General features: G+C 41.3%; 1 protein-coding gene across 1 annotated transcript in view; it reads right to left on the minus strand.

The window, feature by feature from the left end:
* RP1 (RP1 axonemal microtubule associated) overlaps nucleotides 1-21,918 on the minus strand; it is a 255,964-nt gene that overhangs the window by 140,013 nt on the left and 94,033 nt on the right. Inside the window, exons 19-25 of the mRNA XM_058177836.1 lie at nucleotides 11,996-12,082; nucleotides 10,270-10,402; nucleotides 8,424-8,575; nucleotides 6,910-7,064; nucleotides 4,490-4,548; nucleotides 2,765-2,809; nucleotides 781-944 (exon numbers count right to left, since the gene is read on the minus strand). Coding sequence (XP_058033819.1) covers nucleotides 781-944; nucleotides 2,765-2,809; nucleotides 4,490-4,548; nucleotides 6,910-7,064; nucleotides 8,424-8,575; nucleotides 10,270-10,402; nucleotides 11,996-12,082 — 795 coding nt within the window. The remainder of the gene's footprint in view (nucleotides 1-780; nucleotides 945-2,764; nucleotides 2,810-4,489; nucleotides 4,549-6,909; nucleotides 7,065-8,423; nucleotides 8,576-10,269; nucleotides 10,403-11,995; nucleotides 12,083-21,918) is intronic.

A 21,918-nucleotide genomic window follows, 5' to 3' on the forward strand; every position in this document is an offset into this window, starting at 1 on the left:
GTCATCTTAACTACTTTCTTAACTACAACCAGGTTTAGTGGTGTTTCAGATGCTGTCAAAGTCCTTATTTAGAAAAAGCACAAGTAACAAGCTTCTAGCATGGAAAAGTACTACCATGCACGAGCCTTCCCCATCACATAGCCCTATCACACATTATGTTCATTTCTTCAACACTAATTGACTCTGGCTAGGAGGGGAAGCAACCTGGATGTCTCCCAAGCGGTGCCCTTAAATTGTCTTGCATTATTGCACCAATCACTGATCTCAGCATTGAGACAGAATAAAACTTGTTTACTGTAGTAGTGCAATTTATATTAGTATATTTTACTGTCAACTCAAGGACTTTAATGTGGTCATGATAAAGAGTCTTAAGAATTATCTGGCAGGCTGAAATGTTAATCCTTGAAATCAATGATTCGAAGCAGGCCAAGTTGCATGCAACAACTCAATCTCTGTCTTATAGCATGTAAATAACAGTAGTATATGCATTAGTAAGGAAAAGAAAAGTTGATCTATACGGTAATAGTAGCTTAGCATCTTTCCAGACTCCAACTATCTTCTTAGTAACTAATCTTAGTATGATTGGTGCCATAAATATGCAATCACTCAGTTCTTCCAGGAATGCTACATGTTATTTCAATGAACCACTGAGACAATGAAATGTGAATTGAAATCATTACAATAGAAGCATTATAAACGTCTGTCGCTTATTCACCTTAGAATAAACCTGTCTTGAATAACTCAGTTAATCTTCATTGTTTGTATGAAGTCATATTGTACCTGGAATGTATCTGTACTGTTGGGATTAAACAGCTGGTGTTTTCCAGATCCCAGTATAAGAGGACCTGAAGCCTTGTTATCTCCGTAAACATAAAGGGACACAGTTGCTGTTGTGCCAGCTGTTTCAAAACCTCCAGTGACTATAGTGATTTTCCAATCTTCTCCTGCAGGTAAACAAAATTAAAATGAGTTCCACTGACAGAGCAGTTTTATCTCAGTAACTACCCGGTGCCTGGAGAGCTGTGCAGTACCAGCTTTATTGCAAACAATGCATCACTGAGCCTAGGAAACGGGAACAATCGAATGCTTAAAAGAAAAAGCAGGTGCTCAGGGATGGGGTGGCTGGATGGTAAAATATTGTTTATTTTTATTTATTTATTTATTTATTTATTTATTATTTAAATTTGTATACCGCCCTTCTCCCGAAGGACTCAGGGCGGTTCACAGCCAAGTAAAATGCACAATACATACAATTAAAATACTAATAAAAAACTTATTTAAATTGGCCATAATTAAAATTTGGAAGTAAAACCCATTTAAAAACCCATAACTTAAAAAACTAACTAATTGTAAACTAAGGTTATTCTTTGATCATGTTCTAAGAGCAGATCGAATTAGATGACACAATGGTCTTCAATGCAACATCAGAATGCTTTCTAGTGTAGACGTGCCTGGAAATAATTTATACCAAATAGTGGAAATAGATTTTATTCTTAGAGAATGTGCCCAGAATTGTGTGATCAAATCCAGGACATATTTGGTGGGAAAAAAAGGATATCCATTTTAAAATGTCATGTAATTAAAAATTCTTTCGTATTTTCAATATATGGGTAAAATATATTATTTAACGGTTTAAATTGTAAGCCACCTTGAAGGCTATTGTGGGACACAAAATAACTTATTAATAAATATACACATGCTAAGGTTGATAGTATAAATGTCCTAATCATTTTCTTGTACTGATAGCTTTAATAAAGGGTAGGAGAGGTACTTCCCTCTATCATATATGAAACCACTATTATAATATCAGAGTAGTATAATAAGCCAACTAATACTAGAAATTAGAAGTGTATTTTCTTATATAGCACAGGGCAAATCCTCAGCAGGATTCCCCCACTGTGTGCTACAGAAGTAGTTGACTCTAGCTAAAATTGACTAAGACCAAATTTCTAAGTTACCCTCCATGTTCTCAAATATGTCCTTTCATTTACAACTTGCACTCCAAAAGTAAGAACCATGATTAAAATTATTTCAAATGTGTGTCAGTGTTTATATTGTGAATGCCACCATGAATACATTTTTCTATACATTTAAAAAAATCTAAATGTTTCTATACATTTAGAAAAGGCTAATCATCAAATGTGATGTTTAGCAAAGTATCAATCAGAATCTACTTGCATCAGATACTTGACTGGAATACACATTTTCAAAATGTTCTTTTGATAGTTAAACAATAAGTATTTTTCTGTTTAGGAACCATGCAGGACTAATATTTCATTGGACACAGTTAAAGGATCCAAATTAACTGGATCATAAATTTTCCTCCCTCTTGTATGCAAAATCTTCATACCTTCTGATTCTTTTAACTCTGAATGGGGGCATAATTTGCTATAAACCACATTTTTCGTCTTTACATTTATCTATGATAAAAATGCCAATCAAAGAGAAATCGCATCAGGAAGAGAGACCAAAGTCACATTGCCAAAAAGTGTCTGCAATACAGATTGCCTTTGGGAATAGTTAACATGTTTGTATATATGATAATGAAAGAACTAATTCAAAATAAAAGTAAGAATTTCTTTCTTAACAAGAATGTAGAGAAAGAGATATTATATGAGTGCTTTTATTGCTCTCCATATTGCTCTTCTCCCTTCAGAAAATGTGTCTGTTAAAAATAGGCAAAGATGTTCATAGAACCTATACCCCCACACATTTTAGTTTAGCTCTAAAGTTGATTAAAAGAAAAAACAACGGAACAGTTTACCATTTTCTTCCTCTTGCATTTTCAACTGATGATTTATTTGCATTTCTGCCAAAAATAAAACAGCAGTGCAGTTAATAATAGAGTTGTCAGGTTACAATAAAATGTGGAAGAAGGGAAGAGGTGCTAAGTTGATATTAACACTTCTGCTCCTGCAGAAGAAAAAAATATCTTTCACAAACCAGCTTGCTACACTTGAAAAATCTAAAAGCAGCCAGGTTTCTATTGTTCTTTGAATAATTTGCAGGACTGCTCCTCATATCTGTATTAATGTCTCATTCAGTCCATGAGATGGATGAAAATAATACCAACATGCAGTATGTGGAGCTGCCCCATTGCCATTCTCACAGTTAATGCACAACAATACAATAATATTAATTTTATTTGTATCCGAGAAAAACCAAGAAAATAAAAATAATTGTATTCATGGACTAGGACAACTTAAGGAAAGTGATTAGTGGGTTTCCCTGGCATCACCTGTTGGTTAAAAAAAACAAATACCAATTGCTCTCTCAAAACAAGAAGCTGGTTTTGACAGATGAGTAGAATACCTGTTAGAACCTGGTCCTGAGCCAAATGATACATGGGAGAAGAAGGATGTGCTCAACTGTTTCATTGAGCAGAAATCTCATACTATTCCATGCAGCTGCTGCTATATCAGACAGATGTCACCCCCATTGATAATCCATGTGGGGATATGGATGATTTTGCCTGCTAAAGCATGAAGTGCTATTCTGCTTTACAAGGCATCACCATCTGCTGTGGATCAAGCACGGGGCTGCCTGGGGCTTGGCAGATTGGCAAGAGAAGCAAGATAAGGTGTGTGTGGTTATATAGCTGCCAGTCTCAAATCTCATAGATCCCTCTGGTAAGAAAACAAGGGAATCAGCTCCATGAGATTGGAGAACTGGTGGCTAAATAGTTGCTCATTGCCCCAGTTCTTCTGCCTCCCTTCCCCTCTGAGTCTTAGCAACCAACTGTCAAGTTTAGCAATAGTGTGAGGAAGAGTGAGTATAAATGGTTATCTGGTTATCAGGAGGAGTTTGAAAGAATTGAACTCTCCTGCTTCAAAAAGGAGAATAATCATGAAATCAGGAGCCAGAGGGTTGGGTCCACAGAGGATCCACAGCAGCCTTATGAAATCAATGGGATCTGGGCAGGACCCAGCCCCTGACTGTAGTGTCACAAATAATTGCTACAAAGGCACTCTAGATCATTTGTATTGCATAGCTTTGTAAGAAGAGGAGAAATATTGCTATAAATGTGACAAGCTTAATTTGGGACTAAATATGAGGTAAACTGGTGACAAGTTGAAGGAAACATCATGAGGACAAAAATAATGAAGCCTTTTCATATGAAATTGGCAGAATGGCACAAAGATGAGCCTATAATCACTGTACTCTGCCCCAAACTCACTGTAAGATAGGTTTATTATACCTAATCATAGCTGCAAATATCCAAATATTATACAGAAAATAAATTCCTTATTGAAGGCCTTTCTGTAAGGTCTTCCATATTTGGAAACCTTATGGTAGTATGGAGAATAGGGAGTAACAGATTCAGCAAATCCAGATCATTATGTCTGTATTTGGTTTTCATGATTGACCAACTTATATGCAACTGATTTACAGAACAGTCCAATTCAATAGTAATTCAGTAGTGCTAGGCCCATAATAAGATTGTATTTAGAAATTTAATCTCCCTCCAAATTCTGTTTATATAATTTACCCTGGACAAAGAGCTCTATTTCTGAATGGATTATTCCTTGAGACATATATGGCAGCCATCTGAAAAAAAGAAGAAAGAATGAATGGAAGGAAGGAAGGAAGGAAGGAAGAGATAAGAAAATATAACTTGCTTCCATGTCTAACAATCTAATTGGGGTTACGTTTTCAGTAGGAATACTTACAAGATGATAATCCTTCCATGTTCTGCAAAGCTTTTAACATATGATAATTAAAAAAACTACAAAAAATATTTGACAGTATCATGTTGTAACCATTCAATTGTATGAAGGTAAGGTATTAATTTCAAGAAAGAAAGGTAATGAAAATTATAATAAATTTTGCAAACGGGATAATTATATGTTTTAATCACATGAGTTGACAAATAGAAATTAGATTTCGCACCCCACCCCCCAAAGTTCATGATAATAATGTGAGGTTTAAGGAGGTTTTCTTCACCATTGCTAAAGTCTGGTTTAAGGTACATACACCTGAGATTAATACAGATTCCTATGCAGAGATATTTAATATGTACTTTCATAATGTAAAACATATAGGCATCATCTTCACAAAAGGAAGAACAGAGTAGGGGAAGGAAACAGCACCAGTCAAGAGCTATTGCAAAAGAAAGTAGGAAGTACAAAGAATTATGTCTGCTTTAGAGATATGGTCATACTATGTAGCAGGTGAAGTGACCAGTTCAAACAACATCAGAGAAGGTAGAGATTGAAGACAGCAAAGGTGTTTATTAAAAAGTTTTATTAAGAGAAACTAAATTAGCAAGGTTTGTTTTTGTACTAATCTTCCTGATAAATAGCTCTGGAGAACTGAAAACTCAACACAATGACTTTGTCAACACATGTTAATTTGATTGATCTTAATAAAGGTATCACTCTACTATCGTAATTATTTAGATACTAAATATTGTACTACTTTTCACAACAGAACTAAAACAAAAATACCTCATGAAACTAAAATTAAAGCAAAAGATATACATGTTCAAAATATGAAGCAGTTATTTTTAAATCAGGCGTTTTTGAAGTGAGAAAAAAATTGTCCATCTATAGATTGGAAAGTGGAAAACAAGACTAAGATTTCACATTCCATTTTAGAGAAAACACTGGGTCTTCCACTATATGCAGGAGATGAAAAATGGAAATGGGTGCTCATTTACCAGGGGATGGTAAGCTCATGTTGAAAAACTGGCTGCATCTAAAATTATATTTGTCTTGCTTAGTCATTGCTGTCTTACGAAAGGCATTGGCTTGCCTTCTACTGAAAAAAAGGCTTCTTTCTAAGTTTTATAAATCCTGATGGACCATTAAGAAACCATTAGGTTTGTTCATCCCTGGACTTTAAGTGGAATACTTTTTGTTATTAGAATTTTAAAAAGCACATATACAAAAGAGGAAGAGATGTGTGGTCCAATTTTGGTATTCCTGAAAACAATCACAATCATTCCACATACATACATACTGAAATGTATGACTAGTTCCCTCTCCCCACAATTACTTGTATAAGGATTATTTTCTATGCTATTCATGTTGTCTTGTATTTTCTGTTATGGATTGCACCAACAGAGGCTAAACCAATTCTGTTGTATACATGATGTACAATGACAATAAAGGCTATGATTATGATGATGCCTTGTACACATTTAGAAAATATGGTATGGAGCTCCCTTAAACAATCCCTTAACCGTGAACCACCTGGTCAATATTACACAAAGAATCAGGGAACCAATAGGAGATGGAATATTATATACCATTCTAATTAAAATAAAGGAATTATTGCTCAATTAAAACTAAGTTTATATTACAGTATCAGCGCTGGGTGATATAACAGATGTAGGAATTTGGCTTGGAATGAGAACATAAAATGGTATCAGGAAGCAAAAGAGGGAATTATTTTCTATATCTGTTCATATTCCCACTATTAGACAACTGTTAAAGACATGGGAACCCTTTCCTTTTGGGCAGTAGAGTCACCCCAGTTTTCCAGGTTCTAGAAAGTTATGAAATCCTGCAACTAGATACCAGGGGAAAACAAAAAAAAAAGAGAATTACACAGGGAGGCAGAATTAAGGGAGGGAGGGAGGAAATAAACAGAGTGAGCTTCCTTTGAGTTTTGAAAGTACAACTTGGGTATTCTCTCTGTAACGGTGGATTGCTATTCGTATTAGTTGAGCCCAACTGCAGTATCTGTAACAGGAAAGCAAAGTGTTTTTCCAGTGATTTTGTCATTCTAATAAATCAAGTTTGGATACATTTTTTGTTGTTGTTTAGCTGATGCTATTTCTTGTGTCATTGCAAGAAATAGAGGTAAAAATGAAGGAAATTATATAATTGGCAACATGAAGACACAATATTGCCAATTTAGGAATCAAGAAATAGTTCTGCAATTTCTTTTAAAATCAAATACAACCTTTCACAGATGAAAATATTTTCTGAGTTTTTCCCAGATTCTCTGATGATTATTTTCTCACAGTACCAGTCCTGCAACTGGTTATCACTCTTGCAGCACAGCAGCAATTTCTGTAGATTTCCAAGTGACACAGCTTGTATTTCAAACATGTCAATCTAGAAGAGACATTAATTCAGACAATAATAAACAATGATTACCATAAGCTCAGTGTTGAAATAGTGTTTAGAAAATCTATCTTTCCTACTTCTTTATATTTATAGATCTCTTCTCAATTAGTTTACTTATCCTCAACTATTCCTGATTGCTTATTTGTAGCCTCTGACTATCATTAAGTGTATCATTAAGTGTTAAATTTTTACCCTATGACCATCATTAAGTGTTGTACCTTGATGAAGGTATCTTTTCTTTTATGTACACTGAGAGCATATGCACCAAGACAAATTCCTTGTGTGTCCAATCACATTTGGCCAATAAAAAATTCTATTCTATTCTATTGTTGTTCCCCGATTATAATCAAACCATCAAAATTTCTGGTCAAGGAAGTTCAAGATAAATGTATTAAAATAACTGAAGTTCAAGCATTCTAGCTTCTAGCTAGTATGGACAATACCCTTTCACATCTGGCTTCTTGAAATGTTGCAATTTATATAATACACATAAGGTAGAACAGTAATGATGATTAATAATGAGCAATATAATAGTTATTGCAAGTGGGACAAAACATTGTACTTACTGACAAGTAGCTATTTAGAACTCTTGCTAGAACCAAAATCATACACTGATAAGAATGTAATATTTTACTATAAGTATTAGGAATGACAGAAAAAGAAGGACCAAGGCCATCAGAAACGGCATCAAATGGTACACCACAATGCTAAATTGTCACAGTAGCATTATTCTACAAACCTTTTGAACTATGGATACTATCCTAGAAGTTCTTTAGTAATTCTGGTGCCAACTGTATCACATTCGGATAAGTCTCTGTACGTAATATTTTGCAATAGACTTTAACACCACAAGAAGAATGTAGCCAATAGCCAAGTAATCAACCCTATTTATTCTAATGTCAAAAGTATGGCTATCTCATATTCATCACATTTCCATAATCCACATGCCTGCATTTAAGCATCTAAAACTGAAAGCCTTGCCCAAAGATTTTTGCATGTTTCCTTCCTTTCTTATTGCTGTAACATTTCTTTTCTTTCATATATTTTTAGAATCATGTTTTTTTTATTATTCATAGTGGTAGTTGGGAGGGAGGCATAATTTTTCATTATGAAAACAGGATATTTAGACATAAATAGATTTGGATATGGATATTGTACAGAACGGAATATATTATAAGATGTAACAAGATATAGGTAAATTGAATGGTGACTTAAAGTCTGAAGTTTGATTCCATTTCCTTCAAAATTGATGTAATGTTCTGCATTAAAGTCACATTTAGTTTCTCTATAATTAACTTATAGATAAATAGTTTATGTATTATGAATGTATTATTTAAGCATACTTACCATTCCTCTCTGAAATTTTATAGGTTGGTCTGATTTAGCAAGAAATCTCAAACCAGAATCTCCTCTTTCTCCATATATGCACAGATAAATGGAAGAAGTGGTTTCAGCGTGTTCCAGATGCCCAGTAGATACATAAACCTGATAACTCACAACTAGGGAAAGAGAATCATAGCTCAAAATAGATCAATGACTTAATATATATATAAAAATACAAACAAATTTCTGTGTTAGATTTACTGTCAAATTCAGTATTTGTTTAACATAAAGACTTATGATTGTTATTTGAAATTAGAGACATACAAACTGGATGGAGTCAAAGGGGAAGAATGATATCACATGTGTCATGGTTTCATCACACAAATGACACCATTTTTATGCACCAAAAATTGGCATCTTCACCATATTGGGACATATAGAAGGACATAACCATGGCTTGTGCCAAATTCTTGTGTTGAAGTAGTCATAACTGACTTTGCTAAGGCAGTTCACTTCCTACACACTTGATTAACTGTGGAGTAGAGGGGGTACAACTTCCCTTCCTGAGTTGCATTAGCCAGAAGAGATACTGGAGTATGTGCAGGAACCTCTCTTGGTGCTTTTGCTATCTGATTGAAAGGGACATAAATGTGAAAAAGACTTTTCAAACTGTTGGAACTACCAGAGGAGGTATCAAAAGGAAAACATCAAAATGACTTTGCATTAGGAAAGGAACACACTGCTTGTAGAAGAAGCATTGAAGAAGTTTGTGCATAAGAGCACAAATGTGCCTACCGTTCCTGTCCTATTGTTTCCTTTCATTATATCCAATTAATATAGTTATTACATACTTATGCTTATATATATGCTTATATATTATATAGTTACTTTCATGCTTATGCTTATATATACTGTTGTGACTAAATAAATAAATAAATAAATAAATAAATAAATAAATAAATAAATAAAATAAAATAAAATAAAGAAGCAAAGCATGTTAGTTCTAAGGAGGGAAAAAATGTGGGGGGTTTTCCCCTTCAAACAAAGCTCATCCCCCTATTTCTTGTTATTTTTTTAAAAATACAAAAGTGGCTTATAATGCAATCAAATATGATATAGACCAAGAGAAAAAAATGGAATTAAAAACAGAATGTAAAAAATCCATTAAAAGCAAGGAACAAATCATGGGGGAAGAACAGACTTTAAAAGCTAGGCAAAGCCAACATTAAAAAGGGAATTCTTAAATGGTGCCTAAACACAACATTGGGGGGGGGTCATAGAAGAAAGGGGGTCCCACATGGTAACTACCACTTTTCCCCCATTCATTTCCACAGGATCCAGATTATTTCACTCCATCTAATATAGCAGTTCTATACTCTCCATTCAGTACTAAGCACCCTTCCAGGTAAGTGGGTAAAGGACAACCTAATCTCTTCCATGAAAGCAAGATTTTTGCATAAAATATAATCTTGCAGTGGTTGTAGAGGAAACAGACAAAAGGAGGTTCAGGTTCAATGCCTAATCTGTAGATATATGCCTGGGAACTTTAGTAAGCTTTGGCCAGCAACAGTCTAATCATTTTGGCCTAAAATGATTTTTTAAAACCTTTTTTTAATGCTAAATTGGTATAGGACAATACACTGTGCTTCTTTTCACATATTTATACTCCTTTGTCAAAAGCAGGATCGACCATGGAAAGGGAAAGGGTATTTAAAAAAATAAAGAGAGGATCCATGATTTCATCACTGAAGAGCTGCATCTTTTTAAAGTGTGTTGTATATGTGATTAATATATAAAAGGAACAGGACTTCAATTATTCAGCTATCATCTTGGCTTGTTGAACTTCCTGGATATAAAATAGATTGATTACTTGGATAAAGGCTTCTTCCATTTTCTGCAACAGAAAGTTCACACACAGTATTTCCATTGCCTTCATTCCAGGACAGCCATTTGTTTGTGGGAAACTTCCAAATTCTGCCAGACTTCAGATGTTGTAATGTTACCTATCAAAGAAAGTACAGGAAACATTTGCATAAACCTGTGCAGTGGGCTTTTACTTCTGAATTTTGCCACAATTGCAGCACAATTATAAAAGAAAGTAAAATTAAAATTTAGGATAACCAATAACGTATTCATACCCCTTTCTTACAGTTAGCTTCAGAAAGCAGTCCCTGATTTAATTTCTTTAAACTGAATTTTAACACCGAACATTTTCAATTTGATATAAAAGACTTTTGCAGAAATAAACCTGATCACTTTATGTTCTAATGCTTTGTCCTTATTAGACCAGCTCCCTTTGCTGATATACACAAAATAGCTACAGTGCCAGGAAAAAACCCATGTTCCAGTAAGTTACGTGCTTCCTTGAATGAAGGTCATCCTTTCAAATCCAGAAATCATACTTATGAACCTTGGACTACTAAAGAAAAATGAATCAACAAAATAGAAAAATAACAGAATCTCTGAAATAAAGAGAGTTGGACTGAAAATATTTTCACTTCCATTTTGAGTGTTCTATTTCTAACAGTACAAGTCCTTGAGTAGCAACTATTGCTATTAGAGTACTTCTTATTAAAAGTTTTTTTTGCAAATTAAGTTTACAGAATAAAACACAACTCTGCATAGGATACTAAGCAAGAGACCAATCTACTTCTACTTCTCCAACAGCTGTATTGCAGAGCAAATACAGATATTCTAATGAAATAATCAATTTACTTGGTCTTGTGAGCAAAAGACAATAAAATGGGATCATGGTTGCACTGGGGTAAAAGCTCTTTAGAACTAAAGTTGGAAAGGTATGGGCCTCTACACACTGTATTATAGTATCTGGAAACTCCAGCTGGCATGGCTAATACTGAAGGGTTCTGTGACCCAGCCTAACTTTTAGAGAAGATCAAAAATTAGTCATTATTTTAAGGCACCCCAATTTGTCAACTTACATATATTTACAAGAAAATAACTATTTTCTTGTAATTATTTTGCCAGGCTAAGAGGTAGATAATAATCTATATTGAATGTATTATTAAAATGAGATTTTAATCAAGAACTTGTTTTAGAAAGTCCACACCTGTGTGGATATTTACTTATTTCTTATTTCTCTCTTTATTAGATTTATTTGCCATTCAACCTCAAAGCAACTCTGAGCAGGTTATAACACTAGAAGCTGTAAAGATTAAAATATAAATATATTTAAAAACATTAAAATAGAATTACAATCAAAAATAAAATTGCAGTTAAAAGATGGGGAGGAAGGGGGCAGGTAGGAAGATGAGATGTTTCTGATCCATTAACCAATTCCAGTGTGATATTGCTCCATTGTGGCTCCAAGCCAGCTGGAAGAGCCAGGACTTCAGCAAATGGCTTGCACCTTTATGATAATATAATTTGATGAACAATAGTTCATATTGCATCGATAATTCTGGGCTATTTAAAAAAAATCTCTTGCTCATTTCTTTAAAAAGAAACATCTATTTATCTGTTTAAATAGCTAACCTATTGTCTTCTAGCGGTACTACATCAACTTCCTAAATTCCTAGCAGCCCCAACATCCGGTGACAAGGAATAAGAAACATTGCAAAGTGTACCAGGAACCTGACCTTTTCCAACATCCAGTCTGCATAGTGACTTGATCCATCGTGGCCTATTCTGATTTTGTAAATGTTGCCAATATCTTTCATTTCAACCTGAATAGCCAGAAATAAAAACAGATACAACATGTCACAAAGAAATAGTTATATTAAATAAAAAAGATAAAGAGATATGAACATAGCGTGACACAATCATTGCCACATACAGGTCCTGCAATTTATAAGGAGCACTAGGGCTGAGTGTTGTGGTCCACCAGCAACCTGTGGAGCTGGCAACGGAGTCGGACAGCGATCAGGCTGAGGTGAGGCCAGGGCCATCAGGGAGTGAGGTACAGACTCCAGAGCCTCCAGAAACTGATAGTAGTGAGGCAGAGGAACAGGAGGAGCCTGTTTCTAATGCACACATGAGAAGAGCTGCCAGACGACAAGAGCAGCTCAGGCAAAAAGGACAACTCGGGAGTAGGGCCAAGAGATGATTGGCCCCTCCCATAAGGCTTAAAACAGACCAGTAACAGCATTTGGGCTTTGCCGGAAAACAACATTGGTAGCTTCGTCTTCTGCTTCTATTTATTTTTGTGACTTCTGAATGTTTGCCAAGAAAGGCCTTTTGGCAGTTTGGCAGTTTGCCTAATTGGACCTAGGTTTGCGATAGGACTGAGTAATTTGTATTGGGAAGAATTTGTTTTAATTTGAATTGAATGACACTGGGAATGAAATAATTCTCAGCTGTTCGAATAAAGTTTGTTTGTTTTTTCACAGACTGAGTTTCCTACTACCTACTTGGGCCTGGGTCACAACACTAGGTTGATCTTTGAAAAGACGCTTTGCTTTCTGGAAAAAAAAGCAAAACGGCCCTATGATGTGTTACCATGATCACAACAGTGAGCAAAGGATTGTGCCTTTACTAACATCAAAGCAACTGGTCTCTTCTCTATGAAGTAAAGCGCCTTCTCAAGACCAACCACCCATGCAACTTTAAGGTAAAGGTAAAGATTCCCCTCACACATATGTGCTAGTTGTTCCCGACTCTACAGGGCGGTGCTCATCTCCGTTTCAAAGCCGAACAGCCAGCACTGTCTGAAGAAGTCTTTGTGGCCATGTCCCAGCATGACTAAATGCTAATGGTGCATGGAACACTGTTACTTTCCCACCAAACATGGTCCCTATTTTTCTACTTGCATTTTTTTATGTGCTTTTGAACTGCTAGCTTGGCAGAAGCTGAGACAAGTAAGGGAAACTCACCCCATTATGTGACACTAAGGATTCGAACCACTGAACTGCTGACTTTTCCATCGACAAGCTCAGTGTCTTAGCCACTGAGCCACTGAGTCCCTGTATATGCAACTGTATAAAGTACTACTTGATATGGATGTAGACATGCATGTGTATTTATACATATACAAACATATATGCATATATACATATATATACACACACATATATATACAGTATACACCGATATTTATTTCTATAATCAGTAACATAATCACTATTGTTTTTTCATGAAGTCATATATACAGTGATAAGCACATATTTTCTTCACCATATATAAGTGATTACTTGATCTATTAATGCATTAAATTAGCCATAAAGAGAAGTATTTATATTTAGTACAGTTATTGTTTTCTGTATCATTTCAGATTCAGGGAACAGATGTTCCACTAAGTATGTAACAATCTAATATTAAATGGGCATGAATCAGTCAATTTAACGTTATGAAGACAAAGCTGTGGAATAAATTAAGAAATTGTTTGATTAGTATATTAACTAATTAAGAAGAAATGTATGAAAATGTATCTAGACAAATTATGAAATTTAATTTGAAATACAGGCTGTGCTAATATATTTGTAATCCTTATATTTTATTTGTACTAGTATCTAATCCACTTTGGGGAAGAGGAGAAAGAGGGGTAAGTTTATAAAATTTATAAAGACAAGGTGGCAGAATGAGCCTGCAATTCAACATTTCTTGCCTTAGTTGACCTCCGTCCACAATGCCTCTGACTTTTTGTCAATACGTTTTATGTACTGATTTTAATTAGAATTAAATCTTCAATAGTTGCTTTTCATTTTAAAGCATTCTCTCCGTCTAAACTTCTGTTTCTAAAATACCCAGGAAACTTTGTGTTCCATCTTGCGCATGCGCAGATACAGGCTCTGCGCATGCGCAAGATGGCTGCATAACCGGGAGATCGGGAGGACGATGACTTGGTGAAGTGGGGGATGGCGACGCCCAGGCGGTCTGCCGAGCAGCCTGCGCCCCCCGGTTAGGTGTAGCACCACCTGAGCAGCCGTGAGAGGGGTCTTGAGACCTCCTTGGACCCACGGCTGCCGGGACCGAAGCCGGGAAGGGCGGGGCTGCGAACGGCGGCCATTTTATCATTCGGCCGGGCGGGAGCCGAGGAAGGAAACAGCGAGGCCTGGAGGCCTGGAGGCCTGGAGGAAGGAAACAGCGAGGCCTGGAGGAAGGAAACAGCGAGGCCTGGAGGAAGGACGCCGGTACCCAGAGGGCCTGCCAAGCGGTTTCGCCCCAGATCCGGTATGTCATCTCTCGGGCAGCCGGGGGAGAGGTCTGGGAGCCTCTTTGGACCCCCGGCTGCCGGGAACGAGGCCGGGGATGGGCGAGCCGCGGATGGCGGCCTCTGGGCTACGGACGAGGCTGCGGCTTGGATTTGGTGGTTGGGGAAGCCGCAGCTGGGTTTCCCCCCCCGTTTCATCGTTTCATCACTTTTCTGGCATCTGGCGTCTTTGGATGTCTTCTGGGCTCTCCAGCTCTTCTTGATTTCCCCTGACCCCCTTTGGACGTGGCGGAGGGGCCTAGGCTCTAGGGCCTAGGGTGAAGGGCTGTGATAGATCCCTCTTGTGGCCCCCACCGGAGGTGTCCCGGCCCAGTTTGGCCTGGTTAGGCCTAGCGGGGCCTGCTTCTTCTCGGACTGGGAGTGCATTTTCATCTGCAACCATGGGCCAGCTGCATTTGTCACCTTGCATCTTATATGGCTGGCTGATGGTCATTTTTGGGACTGTTCGGGAAGGTGATTGGAGACCGAATGGATATTGGGGCCCTACTTTGCAACATCTTATGAGGAAACATCCACTCTGGAAATACCGGTGACGCCACGAACGGGGGAGATGAATACCACCCCTATTAGGACGGATTTTAGGACTGAGCTTTTCGCAGAACCACGATCATTTTACTACCAGACTGCATCTGCGACTTATACCATCTTGTATCAGCTTTAAGCCAGCCACCATCTGAAGACATTGGGCAGATGGGTATCCACCCGGACTTGGCATTACACCTTGCCACCCCAGACATTACTTTGCTACTTCACGTCGTCTGCTCTCTCCTGTGTATGCTTTTAACTTATTTATTTATGCGATATTCTGCCTTGGAACTCTTGCGCCTGCCAGGGGCCCCGCCGCAGGAATGGCCCTGCATTATCAAGGGCCGGCCTCAATGACGGGTCTTGGGACCCACAGAGGTGGCATGCGAAAAAAAAGAGCCTGTGGGGGTTTTTAGATAGGGCTTTTTTAAGGGGTGGGAGGGTTAAGGCGGGCGTTGGGGGTAGCCCGTCGGGAGGGGAGCCAGTCCTTGCGCCTGCTCGTGACGGTTTTTTAATAGGTTCGGAGGTTAGGGGGGGAGATTGCGTTCCTGTTGGTGAGGGCGGCCTGATTCCCACGGTAAGTGAGAGGGGCAGATATGGCGGAAGGAGGATCATATCGTTTTGGGGGCGCGCACCCGATGTTTGCAAGCGGTCGCGCCCGATCCCCGTCCTTTTCCGTTCCCGGATGGTCATGACCCCAGAGCCTGGGCCTTGGCTGATGTTATGCAACGCACGGTCCGTGGTTAATAAGGCCCCTAGTATACGACCTTATTCAGGGGCGCTGCGGACCTTATAGGCGCATGGAAACCTGGCTGGGCACTGAAGGGGTGTGCCCTTGTTGAGATGTGCCCGCGGGTTTCCGTGCATTCCATCAGCCGAGGCCCAGGGTAGGGGTGGGGGGGTGGCGGTTGTGATTAGAGAAAGTCTAGAGCCGAGGGAGACCACTGTACCTCAGATTGCCGGGTGCGAATCCCTCTTTGTGAGATGGGGCCATAGGTGCCAGATGGGTTTGCTGATCACGTACCTGGCTCCTTGCTGCGTGACAGCTGCCCTGCCCGAGCTCCTGGAGGTGCTGGCCGGGGTGGCAGTTGAGACCCCCAGACTTTTAGTCATGGGGGACTTTAACTTGCCATCGTCCGGCTCGTCATCGACGGCAGCTCGGGAGTTCATGGCTTCCATGACGGCCTTGGACCTGACCCAAGTAATTGATGGCCCTACTCACATTGGGGGTGGCACCCTGGACCTGATTTTTGTCTCTGGTCAGTGGTTGAGAGATCTGGACTTAAAGGAAATAGTCATTGAACCTTTGTCATGGTCAGATCACTCTCTTCTTCGTCTGGACTTTCTGACCGCCATTCACCGCCGCAGGGAGACGGAGCCGACACGCTGGTTCCGTCCCAGGCGCCTGATGGACCCGGAGGGGTTCCGGACGGAGCTTGGGCCATTTCCTGAGGGTCTGGCTCACGGCTCGGCTGAGGAACTTGTTGCGGCCTGGGAACGGGCCGCGGCGGGGGCCTTAGACCGGGTCGTGCCTTTGCGGCCTCTGACCCGGCGCAGGTCCCAACCGGCTCCTTGGTTCTCTGAGGAGCTGAGAGGGATGAAACGCCGGAGAAGACGCCTAGAGAGTTCCTGGAGGTCTAGCCGTTCTGAAGCTGATCGGACACTAGTGAAGTCCTATACTAGGGCTTACCTAGTGGCAATGAGGGAGGCGAGGCGTAGCTCCCCCCCCCCCCTCATTGCATCGGCAGATAACCGCCCAGCCGCCCTGTTTCGGGTGACCCGCTCCCTCCTACACCAGGGGGAGCGGGATGACCCGTTGCAGGGACGTGCTGAGGAGTTTAACGGTTATCTATACGATAAAATCGTTCAGCTTCGGGATGGTTTGGACCAAGATTGCGGTGATACGGGTGAGACGGCTGAGGGTGGTCTTGGTGACATTTTATGGGATGAGTTTGACCCTGTCGCTCCCGAGGACATGGACAGGTTGTTGGGGAGGCTGAATGCCACCACGTGTTTACTGGACCCGTGCCCCTCCTGGTTGGTGCTGGCCACGCAGGAGGTGACACGAGGCTGGCTCCAGGCGATTACGAGCGCTTCTTTGGTGGAGGGTGTCTTTCCGGCCGCCTTGAAAGAGGCGGTGGTGAGGCCCCTCCTCAAGAAGCCTTCCTTGGACCCGGCTGTTTTAGGTAATTATCGTCCGGTCTCCAACCTTCGCTTCACGGCGAAGGTTGTAGAGAGTATGGTGGCATATCAGTTTCCCTTGCACCTGGATGAAACTGTCTATCTAGACCCGTTCCAGTCCGGTTTCCGACCCGGGTACAGCACGGAGACGGCTTTGGTCGCGTTGGTGGATGATCTCTGGAGGGCCAGGGATAGGGGTTGTTCCTCTGCCCTGGTCCTATTAGACCTCTCAGCGGCTTTCGATACCATCGACCATGGTATCCTGCTGCGCCGGTTAGAGGGATTGGGAGTGGGAGGCACCGTTTATCGGTGGTTCTCCTCCTATCTCTCTGACCGGCCGCAGTCGGTGTTGACAGGGGGGCAGAGGTCGGCCCCGAGGCGCCTCACTTGTGGGGTGCCGCAGGGATCGATCCTCTCGCCCCTTCTGTTCAACATCTATATGAAGCCGCTGGGTGAGATCATCAGTGGGTTCGGTGTGAGGTACCAGCTGTACGCGGATGACACCCAGCTGTACTTTTCCACACCGGACCACCCCAACGGCCATCAAGTGCTGTCCCGGTGTCTGGAGGCCGACGGGTCTGGATGGGGAGAAACAGGCTCAAGCTCAATCCTCCAAGACAGAGTGGCTGTGGATGCGGCGTCCCGGTACAGTCAGCTAAATCCGCAGCTGACCATCGGTGGCGAGTCATTGGCCCCGATGGAAGGGTGCGCAACTTAGCGTCCTCCTGGATGAACGGCTGTCTCTAGAAGATCATTTGACAGCCGCCTCCAGGAGAGCGTTCTACCAGGTTCGCCTGGTGCGCCAGTTGCGCCTTTCTGGACCGGGAGGCCCTATGCACGGTCACCACGCCTCGTGACGCCTCGCCTGGATTACTGTAACGCCTCACATGGGGCTCCCTTGAAGGGCATCCGGAGGCTACAGTTAGTCCAGAATGCGGCTGCGCGGGTGATAGATGGAGCCCTCGTGGCTCCCGTGATAACACCTATCCTGCGCGGTCTGCACTGGCTACCTGTGGCTTTCGGGTGCGCTTCAAGGTTTTGGTGACCACCTTTAAAGCGCCCATGGCATAGGGCCGGGTTATTTACGGGACCGCCTACTGCGACCAGATACCTCTCACCGACCCGTGCGCTCTCACAGAGAGGGACTCCTCAGGGTGCCGTCAGCTAGGCAGTGTCGTCTGGCGGCGCCCAGGGGAAGGGCCTTCTCTGTGGGGGCTCCCGCCCTCTGGAACGAACTCCCCCCAGGACTCCGTCAACTTCCGGACCTTCGAACCTTCCGTCGCGAGCTCAAGACTCATTTATTCATCTGTGCAGGACTGGCTTAGTTTTTTAGATTTTAAATTTAGAGGGGTTTTTAAATTGATTTTAATATCTATATTTTTTACTTTTAATTAATTGGGCAGTAGAATAAGTTTTTTAATGATTGTTTTAATTTGTATATTGATGTTTTTATATGCCTGTGAACCGCCCTGAGTCCTTTGGGAGATAGGGCGGTATATAAATTCAAACAATAAATAAATAAAATAAATAAATAATCTCTGTCGTTCTATTGGTTCTCTATACAGTGCATTTTATATAACAATATAAATTCAATAAACCTGTACATGACAGTTTCATACCAAATAATCTGAAGGCTCTTGTGAAAATAATTCCATTTTAATCACTTGGAAACCAATGAGATCTTATTGGTTTTATACCAACTGCTCTGACATGATGAGAAATTTGTGCTCTTTCAGCCTTTTCCATTTTAAGATTTGTTTGATATCAATTAATGGAAAAGATTACATAACCAACCAGGGCTATTAATTTGTATGTTGTATACATGGCTAGATTACTAGGTCTAAATACATTTCAATCAGTGGTGGGATTCTACCAGTTCTCCATGGTTCTGGCAAACCGGTAGTGGCGGTGGTAGGAGGCTCTGCCCACCCACCCAGGTGTCATCACGGATGCTCTGCGCATGCGCAGACGTGGCGTGCGTGCTCCTTTTGGTGAACTGGTAGCGAAGGTAAGTGAATACCGCTACTGATTTCAATCCTTCCATATCACTACTCTGTAATACAGAGGAATGACGATATCTTTGTAAACCACACTGAGAGTTATAGCAGTGGAATTGGTACAGGGCAGACAATGAGCACATTAGGAATTCTAAGAACATGTTGTGGGTATGGGTAAAGTTTATCTTTCCACCCCAAATGTCATAATGAACAAAAATGGTAACAAAACATATCTTTCCTAGAAGAAACATGCCTGAGAATGCTTGTCAGTGCAATTATTGTCTATTCCCTCAACCTCCCCCTTCCCTCTCCACTTTCTTATATTTTCCTTGGAAAACACTTCCAAGCATATGAGTCAAATATAGACACCCACCTCTTCCTTAAAAATTCTGCAGCTCCCATGTAGGGTTCAAAAGCTTGCTAGACATGATCCTTTGCTATGCTTCACATTTTTTAATTTTATTTTGTCACAACAGTATATATAAGCATAAGCATGAAACAACTATACAATGTATAAGTGTATATATAATGAAAGGAAACAATAGGACAGGAACGGTAGGCACTTTTGTGCTCTTATGCATGCTCCTTAAATTATTTTTATTTTTATTATTTTTATGCATTTATTTTGAAAAAAATATTTTTTAAAAAAATATTTATTTATTTTATTTATTTATTTATTAAATTTTTATACCGCCCTTCTCCCGAGGGCGGTGTACAGCCAAAAGATAAAAAAAATATAAAAAATATACAATTAAAACAACAATTTAAAACCGAGCAAATTAGAAAAAATGGCCAGTATTAAAAAATTTAAAATTTAAAATTCCAAACCCTAAAATGATAAAACCCCAGTTAAAAATTTAAAAATATTAGGCCAGTCCCGCTTGAATAAATAAGTGTGTTTTCAGCTCACGGCGAAAGGTCCGAAGATCAGGCACTTGACGTAATCCAGGGGGAAGTTCGTTCCAGAGCGTAGGAGCTCCCACCGAGAAGGCCCTGCCCCTAGGGGCCGCCAGCCGACATTGTTTGGCGGACGGCACCCTGAGAAGACCCTCTCTGTGTGAGCATACGGGTCGGTGGGAGGCATAAGGTAACAGCAGGCGGTCCCATAAGTACCCGGGTCCTAAGCCATGGAGCGCTTTGAAGGTGGTGACCAGGATCTTAAAGCGCACCCGAAAGACTACAGGAAGCCAGTGCAAGCCGCGCAGGATTGGTGTTACATGGGAGCAACGAGTTGCTCCCACTATTACCCGCGCAGCTGCATTCTGGACTAGCTGCAGCCTCCGGGTGCACTTCAAGGGCAGCCCCATGTAGAGAGCATTGCAATAATCCAAATGGGAAGTGACAAGAGCGTGAGTGACCGTGCATAAGGCATCCCGGTCAAGGAAGGGGCGCAACTGGCGGACCAAGCGTACTTGGTAAAAAGCCCTCCTGGAGACGGCCGCCAAATGATCATCAAACAACAGCCGCCCATCCAGGAGGATGCCCAAGTTGTGCACCCTTTCCATTGGGGCCAATAACTCGCCCCCGACAGCCAGCTGCGGCTGCAGCTGGCTGTATCGGGGTGCCGGCATCCACAGTCACTCCGTCTTGGAGGGATTCAGCTTGAGTCTGTTTCTCCCATCCAGACCCGTACGGCTTCCAGACACCGGGACAGCACTTCGACAGCTTCGTTGGGGTGATCCGGGGTGGAAAAGTACAGCTGCGTATCATCAGCGTACAGATGGTAACTCACCCCGAAACCACTGATGACCTCATCCAACGGCTTCATGTAGATGTTGAACAGGAGAGGCGAGAGAATCGACCCCTGCGGCACCCCACAAGTGAGGCGCCTTGCGGTCGATCTCTGCCCCCCTGTCAACACTGTCTGCGACCGGTCGGAGAGATAGGAGGAGAACCACCGATAAACGGTGCCTCCCACTCCTAAACCCCCCAACCGGTGCAGCAAGATACCATAGTCGATGGTATCGAACACCGCTGAGAGATCTAATAGGACCAGGGCAGAGGAACAACCCCTATCCCTGGCCCTCCAGAGGTCATCCACCAACGCAACCAAAGCTGTCTCCATACTGTGACCGGACCGGAAGCCGGACTGGAACGGGTCTAGATATACGGCTTCATCCAGGTACTGGGGAAGCTGCCATGCAACCACACTCTCTACAACCTTCGCCACAAAGCAAAGGCTGGAGACTGGACGGTAATTACCCAAAATAGCTGGATCCAGGGAAGGCTTCTTGAGGAGGGGTCTCACCACCGCCTCTTTCAAGGTGGCGGGGAAAACCCCTCCATCAAAGAAGCATTTATAATTCCCCGGAGCCAGCCTCGTGTCACTTCCTGAGTAGCCAGTACTAACCAGGAGGGATACGGGTCCAGTAAACATGTGGTTGCATGTAACCTCCCCAGCAACCTGTCCATGTCCTTGAGAGTCACAGAATCAAACTCATCCCAAATAACCTCAACAAGACGAGGTTCCGTCATCCTGCTTGGATCATCGCAATTTTGGTCCAGACTATTCCGGAGCTGAACGATTTTATCATATAGATAACCGTTAAACTTCTCGGCACATCCCTGTAAAGGGTCATCCCGTCCCTCCTTCGGGTGGGAACGGACCACCCGAAACAGGGCGGCTGGGCAGTTATCTGCCGATGCAATG

The sequence above is a fragment of the Ahaetulla prasina genome, chromosome 3, assembly GCF_028640845.1.
Source record: "Ahaetulla prasina isolate Xishuangbanna chromosome 3, ASM2864084v1, whole genome shotgun sequence".
NCBI classification, from domain to species: Eukaryota; Metazoa; Chordata; class Lepidosauria; order Squamata; family Colubridae; genus Ahaetulla; species Ahaetulla prasina.